The 15,464-nt window shown below is 41.9% G+C and overlaps 2 protein-coding genes across 6 annotated transcripts in view; both read right to left on the bottom strand.

Annotated features, from left to right (window-relative positions):
* The window catches only part of LOC106582491 (cyclic AMP-dependent transcription factor ATF-2), a 35,258-nt gene extending 32,829 nt beyond the window's left edge, over nt 1-2,429 (bottom strand). The window contains exons 1-5 of one of the 3 annotated variants that reach the window (XM_045704871.1): nt 2,357-2,429; nt 1,690-1,759; nt 1,513-1,609; nt 774-892; nt 531-659 (exon numbers count right to left, since the gene is read on the bottom strand). In XM_045704871.1, the coding sequence (XP_045560827.1) occupies nt 531-659; nt 774-892; nt 1,513-1,609; nt 1,690-1,737 (393 nt within the window). In that variant the 5' untranslated portion in view covers nt 1,738-1,759; nt 2,357-2,429. The remainder of the gene's footprint in view (nt 1-530; nt 660-773; nt 893-1,512; nt 1,610-1,689; nt 1,760-2,356) is intronic. The other 2 variants (XM_045704870.1, XM_014165650.2) reach the window with 2 other exon arrangements.
* Nucleotides 2,430-3,385: 956 nt separating this feature from the next.
* Nucleotides 3,386-5,765, bottom strand: atp5g2 (ATP synthase, H+ transporting, mitochondrial F0 complex, subunit c-2). Of its 3 annotated transcripts, none has more exons than XM_045704323.1 (5): nt 5,623-5,725; nt 5,435-5,530; nt 4,382-4,456; nt 4,075-4,265; nt 3,386-3,962 (listed from the first exon to the last, which is right to left on the bottom strand). In XM_045704323.1, exons 2-5 carry the CDS (start codon nt 5,471-5,473, stop codon nt 3,848-3,850), a joined length of 420 nt encoding a protein of 139 aa, XP_045560279.1. In that variant the 5' UTR covers nt 5,474-5,530; nt 5,623-5,725; the 3' UTR covers nt 3,386-3,847.
* Nucleotides 5,766-15,464: the final 9,699 nt, after the last annotated feature.

Genomic DNA, 15,464 nt, shown 5'->3' with positions numbered 1-15,464 from the left:
GGATCTAGCAACTAAAACTAGGATCTAACAACTAAAACTAGGATCTAACAACTAAAAGTTGGATCAAACAACTAAAACTAGGATCAAGCAACTAAAACTAGGATCTAACAACTAAAACTAGGATCTAACAACTAAAACTAGGATCTAACAACTAAAACTAGGATCTAACAACTAAAACTAGGATCTAACAACTAAAACTAGGATCTAACAACTAAAACTAGGATCTAACAACTAAAACTAGGATCTAACAACTAAAACTAGGATCTAACAACTAAAACTAGGATCTAACAACTAAAACTAGGATCTAACAACTAAAACTAGGATGAAACAACTAAAACTAGGATCTAACAACTAAAACTAGGATCTAACAACTAAAACTAGGATATAACAACTAAAACTAGGATATAACAACTAAAACTAGGATCTAACAACTAAAACTAGGATCTAGCAACTAAAACTAGGATCTAGCCTACATGTATATCAACTAATTCACTTGGATATCACTGTATGAAGTATACCAAATTCTTTACCTTGTCATCCCTTGTTGTAGATTCCGGATGGGGCAGAGGGCTGCCCCGATGTGCCGCCACAGCTGAGTGGTCCTCAATTTTGTTTTGTATGATCATCGGTGTGGCAAGAGGTGACAAATCCAAGGGCATCTACATGTCAGAAACGAATGTCAACAGATCAGATAAGATCAAATCTGAAGCAACCTGTACTACGAATATAAAGAGCGTTATTCTTGATAGAACCACTGATTAGTAACTAGTCACCTTTTTCATGTCATCCACAGCAGCTATTTTGAAGTCCTGCTCCATAGGACTGGTAAGCTCGTTGAAGAGTCCAACTTCCTCACAGTTCTTCAAAAAGCATGTAGGTGTTGGCGTTTGGTCTGCAACAGAAGGCAATCTCTCTCACACATCACTTGAATGAATTCTATCACTTAGCAGTGGTGTAAAGTACTTAAGTAAAAATAATTTCAAGTTCGACTTAAGTCGTTTTTTCAGGGTATCTGTACTTTACTATTTTGACAACTTTTACTTCACTACATTCCTAAAGAAAAGATAGTACTGTTTACTCCATACATTTTCCCTGACAACCCAAAGTACTCGTTACATTTTGAATGCTTAGCAGGACAGGAAAATTGTGAAAGTCATGGACTTATCAAGAGAACACGTGGTCATCCCTACTGCCTATGGTCTGGCGGACTCACTAAACACAAATGCATATTTTGTAAATATTGTCTGAGTGTTGGTGTGCCCCTGGCTATCCATACATTTAAAAAACAAGAAAATGGTGCCATCTGCTTTGCTTAATATAAGGAATTTGAAATGATTTATACTTTTACTTTTTATACTCAAGTATATTTAAAACCAAATACTTTTACTCAAGTAGTATTTTACTGGGTGACTTTCTATTAAGGTATCTTTACTTTTACTCAAGTACGACAACTGGGTACCTTATCCACCACTGTCACTTAGGAATTGATTTGAAGCCCCTTGTTGTGCTTACCGGCAACTATGACACTGTTGTCTCTTGCTGGACCAAACTTTACTGTCATCTCATGTTTGTGTTCGTGGACAGCCAAATGTTCTTCATTTGTAAATCGCTATGAAAAGATGATAAATATATACTTAACACATTACACATATAACCACAAAGCAAACCACAGAGACTTTTAAAACATACCTGACCACATCCAGGAGCAGAACATAAGAATGGTTTGTCATCACTCATATTTAGGAATTCCTTTTATACCCTGGAATAAAAAATATATATATATGATTTGTACTTTAGTAGGTAGAACATTCCAGATCAATGTTCCTCACCTTATAGGCTCTTTCAAAGAGTTTATCTTGGGGACAAAGCTTATTGATGGCAAGTTGGCAACTGCCTCTTATAAATGCATGGTCTTTTTCAATCAGGAGTGAGAGATATTGTTGGGGTTAGAAAAAAAGTCCTCTATCAAAATGGTTAGTGGAAACTCGAATTATGAAAGCTGACACAACGTCATAGTGCGCTTTTTCAGAAGAAGCAGTTGAAACCCAATTACTTAGCTTTGTTAAAAAATTAATTCAGCGCATTCTTACAAAACAATGTGCGGTGGTTTAGTTTACACACCCCTCCTCCGCATCACCAACTAGCTTGCTCGTCCTATCCACACCGCCTTCAGTCAGGGTAACTTAACATCTACAAGCATAGTACGGTCGCAATATTAACTATATTTACTAATGTTAACACATGAAGGGTGTGCATTTATCACAGACTCGTGTTTCACTTAAATCCCCACTAATGCCAATAAATCGGTACACGTGCGATATCTTTGTGTATAATCGCTTTGAGTTCGTGCACTTACCCACCAGCGCAACCCTTCCTATCGAAATCCCTCGTCTGAGCAACTCTCGCGATAGCAGCATTACCGCGGTAGACAGCAACCGCAATTTTATAGAAATGAAGAAAAATCAGTTCACAATACATTTTAGAATATGGTCAGTTTCAATTATCTTTATGGCTAGTCATGAGAGTAAATGGTGTTATAATTCCAATGACATGTGGATGTGACAGCAGATATTTGGTGCAAGCAGTATGCTAGGCCAATGCCAAACAACCACAATGAAACAAAACATTTCATAAAGCACACACACACACACACACACACACGTCCAGATTATTAGAGGATCCAATCTTGAATGAAGTGCTTGGTGAGCAAAGGAACGATCGACATGGGAGTCCAGGTGAACAAGGGGTTCTTCAGTCTTTGGAAGTACAAACTACAACTACAGTTGAAGGCAGTGGGAAATGAATCCCACCAGAACAGTGAGAATTTATTACAGAAGTCTCCTACATGTTATTGTCATCTGTGGGATGGAGAAATAACTCCACTGGAACCCAGGTAAACACCAAATGCAAAATATGTACATTTGTCCAAAACGAAATCGAAAAGGAGAAATCTTGTTGGACGAGATCAGGTTGTACCATCCTTAACCTGTTAAATGTTTTCTGTTCTGTGCCGACTGAACATAACCCTGGGTCTTGAAAACGTGACAACCAGGAGCCGGGGTATGAAGGGTGACCCATCTCCAGAAACTACACGGCCTTTGTATGAGAATATTGGAATTATCTTTTGAAATCGTTGCATCAAAGACACTATGGATGAATTTCCTCTGGGCCCATCCGATTTGGCAATATATTGGATCTGGTGTTCACAGGTGTCTTAAAGCTCTAAAATATATCTCTAAGTAATAAGCCAATATTATGCAAGCTTAGCATGAACCAAAAACTATTGTAAAATTGTCAAGAGAATCATATCAAGACCTGCAGGCTTTTTGACAGACTACGCACGTTCATTCAGAGTATCCCAAATAAACTGGACCAGTGACCACTATTTAGCACCATCAAATTGTCTAGATTTATTTAATGCCATTTACAAAAGCAAGCATTCACTTGCTGCCTACTTACATACTTCTATAGAACTGTACTTGAACCAACAAAAGCATCAAAGTGGACCCACAGAAGCGAACATATGATGCATTGGAAAATGTGCCAGACTGATTTACAGTAAGTTAAGCAGTTCCTTTGTATAATCCCATGCTGACATTCAATAGAAGCTAGTTGTCTTCTTGATTGTGGTGAAACATAATTCCCAACAGAAAACATACTGCCATATGTTAAATAGTCAAATACATGCATTTTAATTATGTAATTTCTTACATTTTTACAAAACATGTTTTTGTTATTGACTTGAAAATATACATTTCCATGATGCCAACACAGAACATTTTTGGTAGCCACAATAAAATATGTAGTCACATCAGTAATTACAGTGTTTCTATGAACAATAGATTTGTTACATAGCAAACAAGATTAAGAAGGCAACCATCAAACAGAAAAGACCCATGGCTTCAGACAGGGCGAATCCCAGGATAGCATAGGAGAACAGCTGCTGCTTCAGAGATGGGTTCCTGCAAAACACAAACCATTTCTATGTAAAAGTCAGCTTTGAATCATAGTTTTTTCTGAAAGCTGACATTGACAAGCACATATCTAGGCATCTATTTGTAGATGTGGACTTACCTGGCATATCCAATAATGAGACTGCCAAACACTGTTCCAATTCCAGCACCGGATCCAGCCACTCCGACCGTGGCTGCTCCAGCACCAATGAACTTAGCGGCTGTATCAATGTCCCTGCTCACAGCACTGGTCTGGAAGCCTCTCAGTGCTACTTGGGTGAAGGGGCTCTGTGGCATGAGGGCTACATTGTTCTGAAAAACAAAGCAAGCCTCTTTTTAATGATGGGTAAAGCACTCCTACATCAATGACCATTAGGAGGATTGAAAACATTGCATTGTATTCCACAGTGAAGAGCGTCTTTCCTCACCTCTGTGTTGACCTCGGGCCTGGACATCATACAGGCAGACAAGGGTCTGTAAAGAGTCCGGGAGCCAGCGCGGACCTGCACCAGGGACAAGGACAAAACTGAGTGAAAAAAAAAAGCACAAATATTTTGCCAAGGGCACACACGGAAGATCTTGAAGGCAATAAATAAAATGACAGATGAAGTGCACAGGACGGTTCAAAGTTCAAGACAAGTAAACGCTTAAGTGTTATGTTTCCCACCGTGAAAGGCAGAACAAGTGCACCTTGGCCTGTGGCAGGCACCTTGACAGTAGCTAGTCACTGTCATTGTGGTTGTGGAACATCATAGAGCTGTACCAAGACATGCATACCAACAACACATTACAATTTGTTAATTCCAACATCATAGCTGCTTTCCCAGCTTAGTCATCAAAAAGTATTTAAGATTCGTTCAACACCACCTGGTAACAGTAACGTTACAAGGATAAAACACTAACCTGCTGAGTGCACTTTGCACAAACTAATGTCAAACAGTTACGTTACCAGTAAAACAACATGTTAGACATGTTTTACCTGAACATGTAATGTTTCTAGTCAAGTAAAACATGACCTTGGGCAGAGAGCCCCAAACAAAACACACAAAAAAAAGGAAGGTGACAGCTCAAGAAAAAGAAGCAGGCCAGAGGGTTAACTAGCGTAGCTATGTCACAAGCTAGGTAACGTTACAGATAGACTTGGATGCTGAAACAAGCCAAGTGTCATGTTGACCTTATTCATAGCTAACTAACGTTAGGCTATAGCTAAAAAAGACGGATAGCTAGTTCCGGCTTGGAGTATGGAATTAGCAAACAGCTAGGAAACTAAAATAACGTCACTTACATACTCATAAACGTTAAACTAGTTAATAACGGTAGCGAGTAAGCTAACGTTCGTTGGCTAGTTAACGTTAGCCAATACCCTTGTCAGACAATTCCATTCAAGTTCAACACAGGCCCATACGAATACAACCGGAGAATATGAATTCAGATGTAAGATACACATGGTTTCTTTTAACAGATTGATGAAAATAACTCACCAGAGCCGGCGTGGAGACGAACTTTGCGCAGGCGTACATTTTCAATTTAGTCTGTTTTAACCTGGTCGGTCAAATTTGATTGAAGCCCGGGTCTTTCTGCGAAGACAATACAGATAAGGTCAATAGGTTTGTAAATACACAACGATACAAAACAATAATGACAGCCCAATGTACACAATAATCCGTACAATATGCACCCGTCACGTGTATTGTGCTACGTGTTATTTTAACGAAGGATTAAAAAGGATTTGCAATAGACAATTCTTAGACAGCCCTCCATTACACACTTACCGACTGCAGAAGGTCGAACCACAGAAGACACAGATGGAACAACGAGCCAGATATTTCACCGTATATATAAATGTGAGGCATCCGGTTGGCGTTTCCACTCAACACCAAATGTGGTGATGAGAGGAAGTCCAGTGACCGGCAGCGGGAGAAGATGGAGCGAGATGGATTTTGGCCGACTTTCTGCTAATTTTCTCATCATTTAACATTTGCTCTCCATACAGTTTTCTGTTTCCAAAACTAGATTATGTAACAAACAGAGTGGGCTGCATTTTGAAGACTTTGTAGACTTACCCTTTGCCAAAAAAAGTGCGTTGTTTAGGAGTGCAAGGCCGAATTGAGTTATTGCACAAGCAGAGACTAGGCGTTCCCTACCGGAAATATGCAAATGATTGCAAGAACGCGCCAATAGGATCTCACTAGCTCGTGCTTGGCTCTGCCCACTATGTTTCATTTGCTCCAATTGGAAACTACAGGCTTTAGTCTATCTTGGGTTAGTTATAAAATCTTCGGTATAGTAGTGCGGCCGCGCAAATCGGTGTTTATAGATTCCCGGATGAAGATTTTGCGACAATGAAAGCGGCATCGCATTAGTGGAAAACAAGACTTTTCCCAAGGCAGGCCTGGTTGTAGCTAGATATGTTCGAGTCGCTTCCCGGGCGATTTTAAAATTGTAGCTAATTCTCCAAACCTGCTACGGTAATTCTCGTAACCTGTCATGTTCATTATCCTAACCTGCTGCAAAAAAGTTACTTCTGCTAGTCAAAATCGTCAGACTTGCCCTGAGAACAGTCTTGGTTTCCACTAATGCGATACAGCGCCACGCAAGGTCATTTCAATATAACTTTATTAAACCCTATACTTTTTCGAATGACAACTAATGATTGTTCTGGTTAATTTACTATGAAAATCCATCGAAGCTCCATGAATGAAATTTATGTAGGCCTTTTATGTAGAGGCCTACCCTTTTAATAGGTATGTCTTGACTAAATATTAAACAAATACAAATAAAAAGCACAAACCGGAAGAATCAACTTATTTTCCTCAGAACGTCTGGCTTAGAGAATATCAGCATTTGACAAATATATGATTGAATGGTTGATGTTGACTGGACTAGACTATCATTGATTAGATTGGTCGTTCTTTAAAAGTAATTTCCTCACATAAATAAGCATGCCCCTTTAAAAAAATGTAGAAATAAGAACAGATATAGCCCTTGGTTCACTCCAGACCTGACTGCCCTTGACCAGCACAAAAACATACTGTGGCGGACTGCAATAGCATCGAATAGTCCCCGCGATATGCAACTGTTCAGGGAAGTCAGGAACCACTCTAGACCCAAACTGTTATAGACCTATATCCATCCTGCCCTGCCTTTCCTTCTCCGCTGTGCAATTCGGTTGCCGAGCTGGTCATGGGTGCACCTCAGCCACGCTCAAGGTCCTAAACGATATCATAACCGCCATTGATAAAAGAAAGTACTGTGCAGCCGTCTTCATCGACCTGGCCAAGGCTTTCGACTCTGTCAATCACCGTATTCTTATCGGCAGACTCAATAGCCTTGGTTTCTCAAATGACTGCCTCGCCTGGTTCACCAACTACTTTGCAGACAGAGTTCAGTGTGTAAAATCGGAGGGCCTGTTGTCCGGACCTCTGGCAGTCTCTATGGGGGTGCCACAGGGTTCAATTCTCGGGCCGACTATTTTCTCCGTATATATCAACGACGTCGCTCTTGCTGCGGGTGATTCCCTGATACACCTCTACGCAGATGACTCCATTCTGTATACATCTGGCCCTTCTTTGGACACTGTGTTAACTAATGTCCAAACGAGCTTCAATGCCATACAACACTCCTTCCGTGGCCTCCAACTGCTCTTAAATGTTAGTAAAACCAAATGCATGCTTTTCAACCGTTCGCTGCCCGCACCCGCCCGCCCGACTAGCATCACTACTCTGGACGGTTCTGACCTAGAATGTGTGGACAACTACAAATACCTAGATGTCTGGCTAGACTGTAAACTCTCCTTCCAGACTCATATCAAACATCTCCAATCCAAAATCAAATCGAGAATCGGCTCTCTATTTTGACTATCTGACTATCCTACCGATCCTCGACTTCGGCGATGTCATATACAAAATGGCTTCCAATACTCTACTCAGCAAACTGAATGCAGTCTATCACAGTGCCATCCGTTTTGTTACCAAAGCCCCTTATACCACCCACCACTGCGACCTGTATGCTCTAGTCAGCTGGCCCTCGCTACATATTCATCGCCAGACCCACTGGCTCCAGGTCATCTATAAGTCTATGCTAGGTAAAGCTCCGCCTTATCTCAGCTCACTGGTCACGATAACAACACCCACCCGTAGCACGCGCTCCAGCAGGTATATCTCACTGGTCATCCCCAAAGCCAACACCTACTTTGGCCACCTTTCCATCCAGTTCTCTGCTGCCAGTGACTGGAACGAATTGCAAAAATCGCTGAAGCTGGAGACTTACATTTCCCTCACTAACTTTAAACATCCGCTATCTGAACAGCTAACCGATCGCTACAGCTGTACATAGTCCATCTGTAAATAGCCCACCCAAATCTACCTACCTCATCCCCATATTTTTTTATTTACTTTTCTGCTCTTTTGCACACCAGTATCACTACTTGCACATCATCATCTGCTCATCTATCACTCCAGCGTTAATCTGCTAAATTGTAATTACTTCGCTACTATGGCCTATTTATTGCCTTACCTCCTCACGCCATTTGCACACACTGTATATAGACTTTCTTTTTTTTCTATTGTGTTATTGACTCTACGCTTGTTTATTCCATGTGTAACTCTGTGTTGTTGTTTGTGTCGCACTGCTTTGCTTTATATTGGCCAGGTCGCAGTTGTAAATGAAAACTTGTTCTCAACTAGCTTACCTGGTTAAATAAATGTGAAATAAAATATTAAAAAATAAAAAAGATTATTTAGGGGTAGTTTTAATTAGCTGCTGAGGGGACTACGGCTCATAATAATGGCTGGAATGGAGCAAATGGAATGGTATCAAACACATGTGTTTGATGTTATTCATACCTTTCCACCTATTCCACTCCAGCCATTACCACGTACCACCAACCTGTGCATTACAGTATTTGCTGAATTAGGCAACAGGCAATTGGCACTAATTCTATACACATTTTTGTGCACGTTAAATCAAATCAAGTTTTATTTGTCACATGCTTCGAATACAACAGGTGAACAGGTGTAGGCTTTACAGTGGAATGCTTATTTACGAGTCCATTCCCAACAATGCAGAGTTAAAAGGTAAGATATATATTTGCTAAATATTAAAGGAAATAGTAACATAATGAAAACAATAATGAGACTATATAGAAGGAGTACCAGTATCGAGTCAATGTGCAGGGATATGAGGTAATTCAGTATGTACATGTGGGTAGGGGTAAAAGTGACTAGTCAACCATGATATATAAAAAACGGAGTAGCAGCAGCAGCATATGTGAAGTGTGTCTGTGTGTGCTTGTTAGAGTATCAATGTATTATGAGTGAGTGTGTGGGTAGAGTCTAATGAGTGTTCATAGAGCCAGTGCACAACAATTAAGATAAATAATAAAGGGGGTCAATGTAAATAGTCTGGGTAGCCATTTTGATTATTACCTTTATTTAACTAGTCAAGTCAAGTCAGTTAAGAACACATTCTTATTTACAATGACGGCCTACCAAAAGGCAAAAGGCCTCCTGCTGGGATGGGGGCTGTGATTAACTGTTCAGCAATTTTATGTCTTGGGGGGGAAGAAGCTGTTCAGCAGTCTTATGGCTTGGGGGGTAGAAGCTGTTTAGCAGTCTTATGGCTTGGGGGGAAGAAGCTGTTCAGCAGTCTTATGGCTTGGGGGGTAGAAGCTGTTCAGCAGTCTTATGGCTTGGGGGTAGAAGCTGTTTATCAGTCTTATGGCTTGGGGGTAGAAGCTGTTTATCAGTCTTATGGCTTGGGGGGAAGAATCTGTTCAGCAGTCTTATGGCTTAGGGGTAGAAGCTGTTTAGCAGTCTTATGGCTTGGGGGGTAGAAGCTGTTCAGCAGTCTTATGGCTTGGGGGGAAGAATCTGTTCAGCAGTCTTATGGCTTGGGGGGAAGAAGCTGTTCAGCAGTCTTATGGCTTGGGGGTAGAAGCTGTTCGGCAGTCTCATGGCTTGGGGGGTAGAAGCTGTTCAGCAGTCTTATGGCTTGGGGGGTAGAAGCTGTTTAGCAGTCTTATGGCTTGGGGGTAGAAGCTGTTCAGCAGTCTTATGGCTTGGGGGGTAGAAGCTGTTCAGCAGTCTTATGGCTTGGGGGTAGAAGCTGTTCATCAGTCTTATGGCTTGGGGGTAGAAGCTGTTTAGCAGTCTTATGGCTTGGGGGGAAGAATCTGTTCAGCAGTCTTATGGCTTAGGGGTAGAAGCTGTTTAGCAGTCTTATGGCTTGGGGGGTAGAAGCTGTTCATCAGTCTTATGGCTTGGGGGGAAGAATCTGTTCAGCAGTCTTATGGCTTGGGGGGAAGAAGCTGTTCAGCAGTCTGATGGCTTAGGGGTAGAAGCTGTTCGGCAGTCTTATGGCTTGGGGGGTAGAAGCTGTTCAGCAGTCTTATGGCTTGGGGGTAGAAGCTGTTCAGCAGTCTTATGGCTTGGGGGGTAGAAGCTGTTCAGCAGTCTTATGGCTTGGGGGGTAGAAGCTGTTCAGCAGTCTTATGGCTTGGGGGTAGAAGCTGTTCAGCAGTCTTATGGCTTGGGGGGAAGAAGCTGTTCAGCAGTCTTATGGCTTGGGGGGTAGAAGCTGTTCAGCAGTCTTATGGCTTGGGGGGTAGAAGCTGTTCAGCAGTCTTATGGCTTGGGGGGTAGAAGCTGTTCAGCAGTCTTATGGCTTGGGGGGTAGAAGCTGTTCAGCAGTCTTATGGCTTGGGGGGTAGAAGCTGTTCAGCAGTCTTATGGCTTGGGGGGTAGAAGCTGTTCAGCAGTCTTATGGCTTGGGGGTAGAAGCTGAACTTATGGCTTGGGGGGTAGAAGCTGTTCAGCAGTCTTATGGCTTGGGGGGTAGAAGCTGTTCAGCAGTCTTATGGCTTGGGGGGTAGAATCTGTTCAGCAGTCTTATGGCTTGGGGGGTAGAATCTGTTCAGCAGTCTTATGGCTTGGGGGGTAGAATCTGTTCAGCAGTCTTATGGCCTACAAGTTGGTCGTCTTCAGCATCACATCATCATAGGCCAGTTGATTCAAGAATACATGTATTGATGCCAAGCAAATTTTCCTATGATACATTAAAGTATTCAGTCATTCATTGTCATAAAAAGCCATTATTTTGATGTAGGTCTATATATAAAAATGTCTCCCTTGTAAAACAACTCTATTGAGTAGACAGTGCCTTCCACATTTCCCCAATTTTGTGAATGTAACACTCTACCCATAAGGGATGTCTCTACTTAGAGGTATAGCTGCATACCAGGTGAATTTGTAATGTTGTGGAATGGTTCGCCAGCACCTGAGGCTGGAAGGTAGATGTAACGGGGATGGGGAGCCCCTCTTTGTTGCCTGTACGGTTGCTCTAAGGGAGGAATCCCCAATTGCTTCTTCATGAATGATCTTCTAAGGGAGGAATCCCCAACTGGTTTTTCCAGGTATGGTCTTGTAAGGGAGGAATCCCCAACTGGTTTTTCCAGGTATGGTCTTGTAAGGGAGGAATCCCCAACTGGTTTTTCCAGGTATGGTCTTGTAAGGGAGGAATCCCCAACTGGTTTTTCCAGGTATGGTCTTGTAAGGGAGGAATCCCCAACTGGTTTTTCCAGGTATGGTCTTGTAAGGGAGGAATCCCCAACTGGTTTTTCCAGGTATGGTCTTGTAAGGGAGGAATCCCCAACTGGTTTTTCCAGGTATGGTCTTGTAAGGGAGGAATCCCCAACTGGTTTTTCCAGGTATGGTCTTGTAAGGGAGGAATCCCCAACTGGTTTTTCCAGGTATGGTCTTGTAAGGGAGGAATCCCCAACTGGTTTTTCCAGGTATGGTCTTGTAAGGGAGGAATCCCCAACTGGTTTTTCCAGGTATGGTCTTGTAAGGGAGGAATCCCCAACTGGTTTTTCCAGGTATGGTATTTCCTTGTGCACAGGGGTTTGAAGTCAAAATCATAGCCTCTCGATGTCATGAGTAGAACCAGTCTTACTAATGTAGCACATAAACCTCCAACGCCCTATGGAAATAACAGAATCAACAGTCACTGGAGGATCCATATAGTTCCTATTATATAAGAATGCCTTTATTTGCACGGAGTAGCACTGAGCAGCAGTGGATTCAGATTCACCAAAGGGACATTGATATAAATTACATTTAGATGCGTTCTGATGTATTTTACACAAGCTTTCAGTGTGGAATAGAAGGACATTGGTTCATTTTTTTTGTTATAATCAGTTCAACGACCTGAAACGGCAGGATCATGTTTATAATCACATCATGTCATGTCTGTAGCTAGTTGAAGCTAAAGTATTTTTATTTAGAGGGATTTCATATCATCATCATTACATCATTTATCACAGTGTCATGCACCATCTTGTTACACATTAAAAACATGTCCTCTGGTGAATCATTGCATGTCCCCTGTCCCTGAATGTAGTTGGTGGGATTCAAGTCCAGCAGAGGGTGCCATTGAGACCTAATGTGATGTATGTGATCGTAACCCTTTGTTATCAGTAGTCAAGAGGACTTCAATTCCACTAAAGGAATTTCATAGGCTTCATGTTCTCACTCATTCATGCTGTCATCATTTCTACATGATCATATCCACTACTGACTGAATTTTATATTCCATATTCCAAATGTATTTCATTTATCAAATGCATGTGGTATTTAGGAATATATCACTTCTTTACAATGCAGCAGTATGAATTGACAACGTGTGCATAATGTTTTTTGTTGTTGTTGTAAACTCGTATTGCAATCATGTATAGGCTACATGATAGATACAATACTATGTATGCTCTACAGCCAGAAGCAGAGTATTTTGAAGTAGGAACATTTAGCAAAATAGTAATTGCAACAGCTAGACAGATAGCATATTAATGTCGTGCTTAACCACCTGAGGTCACGGTCTTAGTGTCTAATGAACAGAGCTGCAGTAGTAGGGGGGAGGAGACTCCCGCCGCCTCCCTCGTCCAACAAGGTACTTACTGCTCTCCCTGTCTGTGGTGTTGCATAGAACACTCAGAGACATTCCATCTGCATGCCGGCCCCATCAAGCTGGATGCGCTCAGAGTCCTAATAAAAAAGGCATTGACCCCCTTAACCTTTATGAATGACAATTTGTGCCTGCAGGACGTTCTGTCAGAGGCCTCAGAAATGTGTGCACCTCAGCCAAGGGTGTGTGCGTGTTGTTTTGTTGGTATTAAGGAGTGGGGAAAAGGTTTTTACAGCTCCTCGGCGGAGCTGCTGATTACTGGAAAGAGGGGAGTCGCCCTGACAGCGGAGGCAGGCCAGACAAGGAAGGACTGCAGTCAACGCTGCTGCTGCTGATGGCTCCATGCTAATCTCTAGTTCTGGATGCTCAAATATAGTGTTTATAGACCGACTCATATGTCTGGCAAGGCCATGGCTAAGAAGAAAGGGAACTGGAGTTTATCTGTGGTTTACTAACAAGCCCTTATTGGTTACTATCATCTTATTTTCCACCAAACTCATGTTCATCTGTAATTGCATGTTCACTGTCTACTTCATTTAAGGGCTGTCTCCTAGATGGCCTTCAAGCAGCTGGTCCAATAATCCATAGTACTGTGGGAGGGGCAGGTAGCTCAGTGATACAGCTGGAAATCATCCTAAAATATCCAATAGACATGCTTTCTCTGAGAAAATGCAAAGATTTAAAGCCCATTAGTATTCACAAATAGATTTTTTCCACAAATCCATAATAACAGTGGCCTTTGTGCTGCTGGTAAGCGGGGCCATTGGATTGAGATAAGAAGTTCTGAGGCTTGCAGTATCATCATCATCATCCTGACTGGTCTGTAACAACTCTATAAGCAGGCACCCCAGCCTGGTCTCATAGACTAGACGTAATATAGTAAATGTAAATCTGGAATACGCAATAGTATGATATGTTACGTTTTGGCATGATTACATAAGGCAGATGGTTACTTAAGGCAAAAACGCACAATGCAAACTTCTAGCAATCCAAAGGTTGCCAGTTCGAATTTCCTCACATACAACTTTTGCATTTTAGCTATATAGAAACGTTTCAACTACTTTGCATGCTAGCTAACCCTTAACCTAACCCTAACCTAGCAAACATTAGCCACCTAGCTAGAATTTAAAACATCATGCGTTTTGCAAATTGTAAAATATAATACAAATTGTAATTTGAAATATCATATGAAATGGGTGATGGACATCCACAAATTAATACATACCATACAAAACGTAACACCCCATTTAGAATGCTATCACGGATTTACGTACAGAATCATATGAAATACTCTGAGACCAGGTTGTATAAGGGCACAAGGCGAGACTCAGTTGCAGACATGGGAGGCAGATGGTTTGAGTCTTTTGATATTTACTAAACAATCCAAAGGGTAGGCAAGAGACTGGCCGTGGACAGGCAAAAGGTCAAAACCTGTTCAGAGTCGAGGAGGTACAGAGTGGCAGGGAGGCTCGAGGTCAGGCAGGCGGGTACAAAGTCCAGAAAACAGGCAAGGGTCAAAACCAGGAGGACTAGCAAAAAGAGAATAGAAGCAGGAGTACAGGAGAACACGCTGGTTGACATGAAAAACATACAAGACAAACTGGCACAGAGAGACAGGAAACACAGGGAGATATACACACCAGGGAAAATAAGCGACACTTGGAGGGGGTGGAGACAATCACAAGGACAGGTGAAACAGATCAGGGTGTGACAGGTCGGGCACCTTCCTGTATCCTAAGGTCTGTTCTGACAGTGAACAGGGAGGGGCAAGGCTGGTTGAACCTCACTCTGCTTGGAGGTTCTACGTTACGACACATGCACCAAAAGCATTTGCACAAACTACATAAACAGAGAAGCAATAAAATGGGGAAAAGCTGAAAAGAGAAGAGAAACATGGACATACAGTATGTTTATAATGGAAATAAAAAAAGGACTAAAAGGTCTTAAATTCACACATTGTGCTCGGTTACACACCATATAAATTACACTGAGTGTACAAAACATTAGGGACACAGTCCTAATATTGAGTTGCGTCCCCTTTTGCTCTCAGAACAGCCTCAATTCGTTGGGACACGGAATCTACAAGGTGTCGAAAGTGTTCCACAGGGATGCTGGCCCATGTTGACTCCTATGCTTCCCACAGTTGTCAAGTTTGCTGGATGTCCTTTAGGTGGTGGACCATTCTTGATACACACAGGAAACTGTTGAGCGTGAAAAACCCTGCAGCGTTGCAGTTCTTGACACAAACCTGCTGCGCCTGGCACCTACTACCGTACCCTCATTCAAAGGCACTTAAATATTTTATCCTGCCCATTCACCCTCTGAATGACACACATACACAATCCATGTCTCAATTTTCTAAAGCCTTAATAATCCTTGTTTAACCCTTCAACCCTTAACCCTTCATCTACACACTGATTGAAGTGGATTTAACAGGTGACATGGGGATCTTATCTTTCTCCTGGATCCACCTGGTCAGTGAATGTCATGGAAAGAGCAGGAGTTCCTAATGTTTTGTACACTCAGTGGAGCTTGAGACAGAAGGGTCACTGT

This window comes from Salmo salar, chromosome ssa21, assembly GCF_905237065.1.
Source record: "Salmo salar chromosome ssa21, Ssal_v3.1, whole genome shotgun sequence".
NCBI classification, from domain to species: domain Eukaryota; kingdom Metazoa; phylum Chordata; class Actinopteri; order Salmoniformes; family Salmonidae; genus Salmo; species Salmo salar.
Note: the sequence above shows the minus strand (reverse complement) of the source record. Positions and strands in the feature narration are given on the sequence as shown.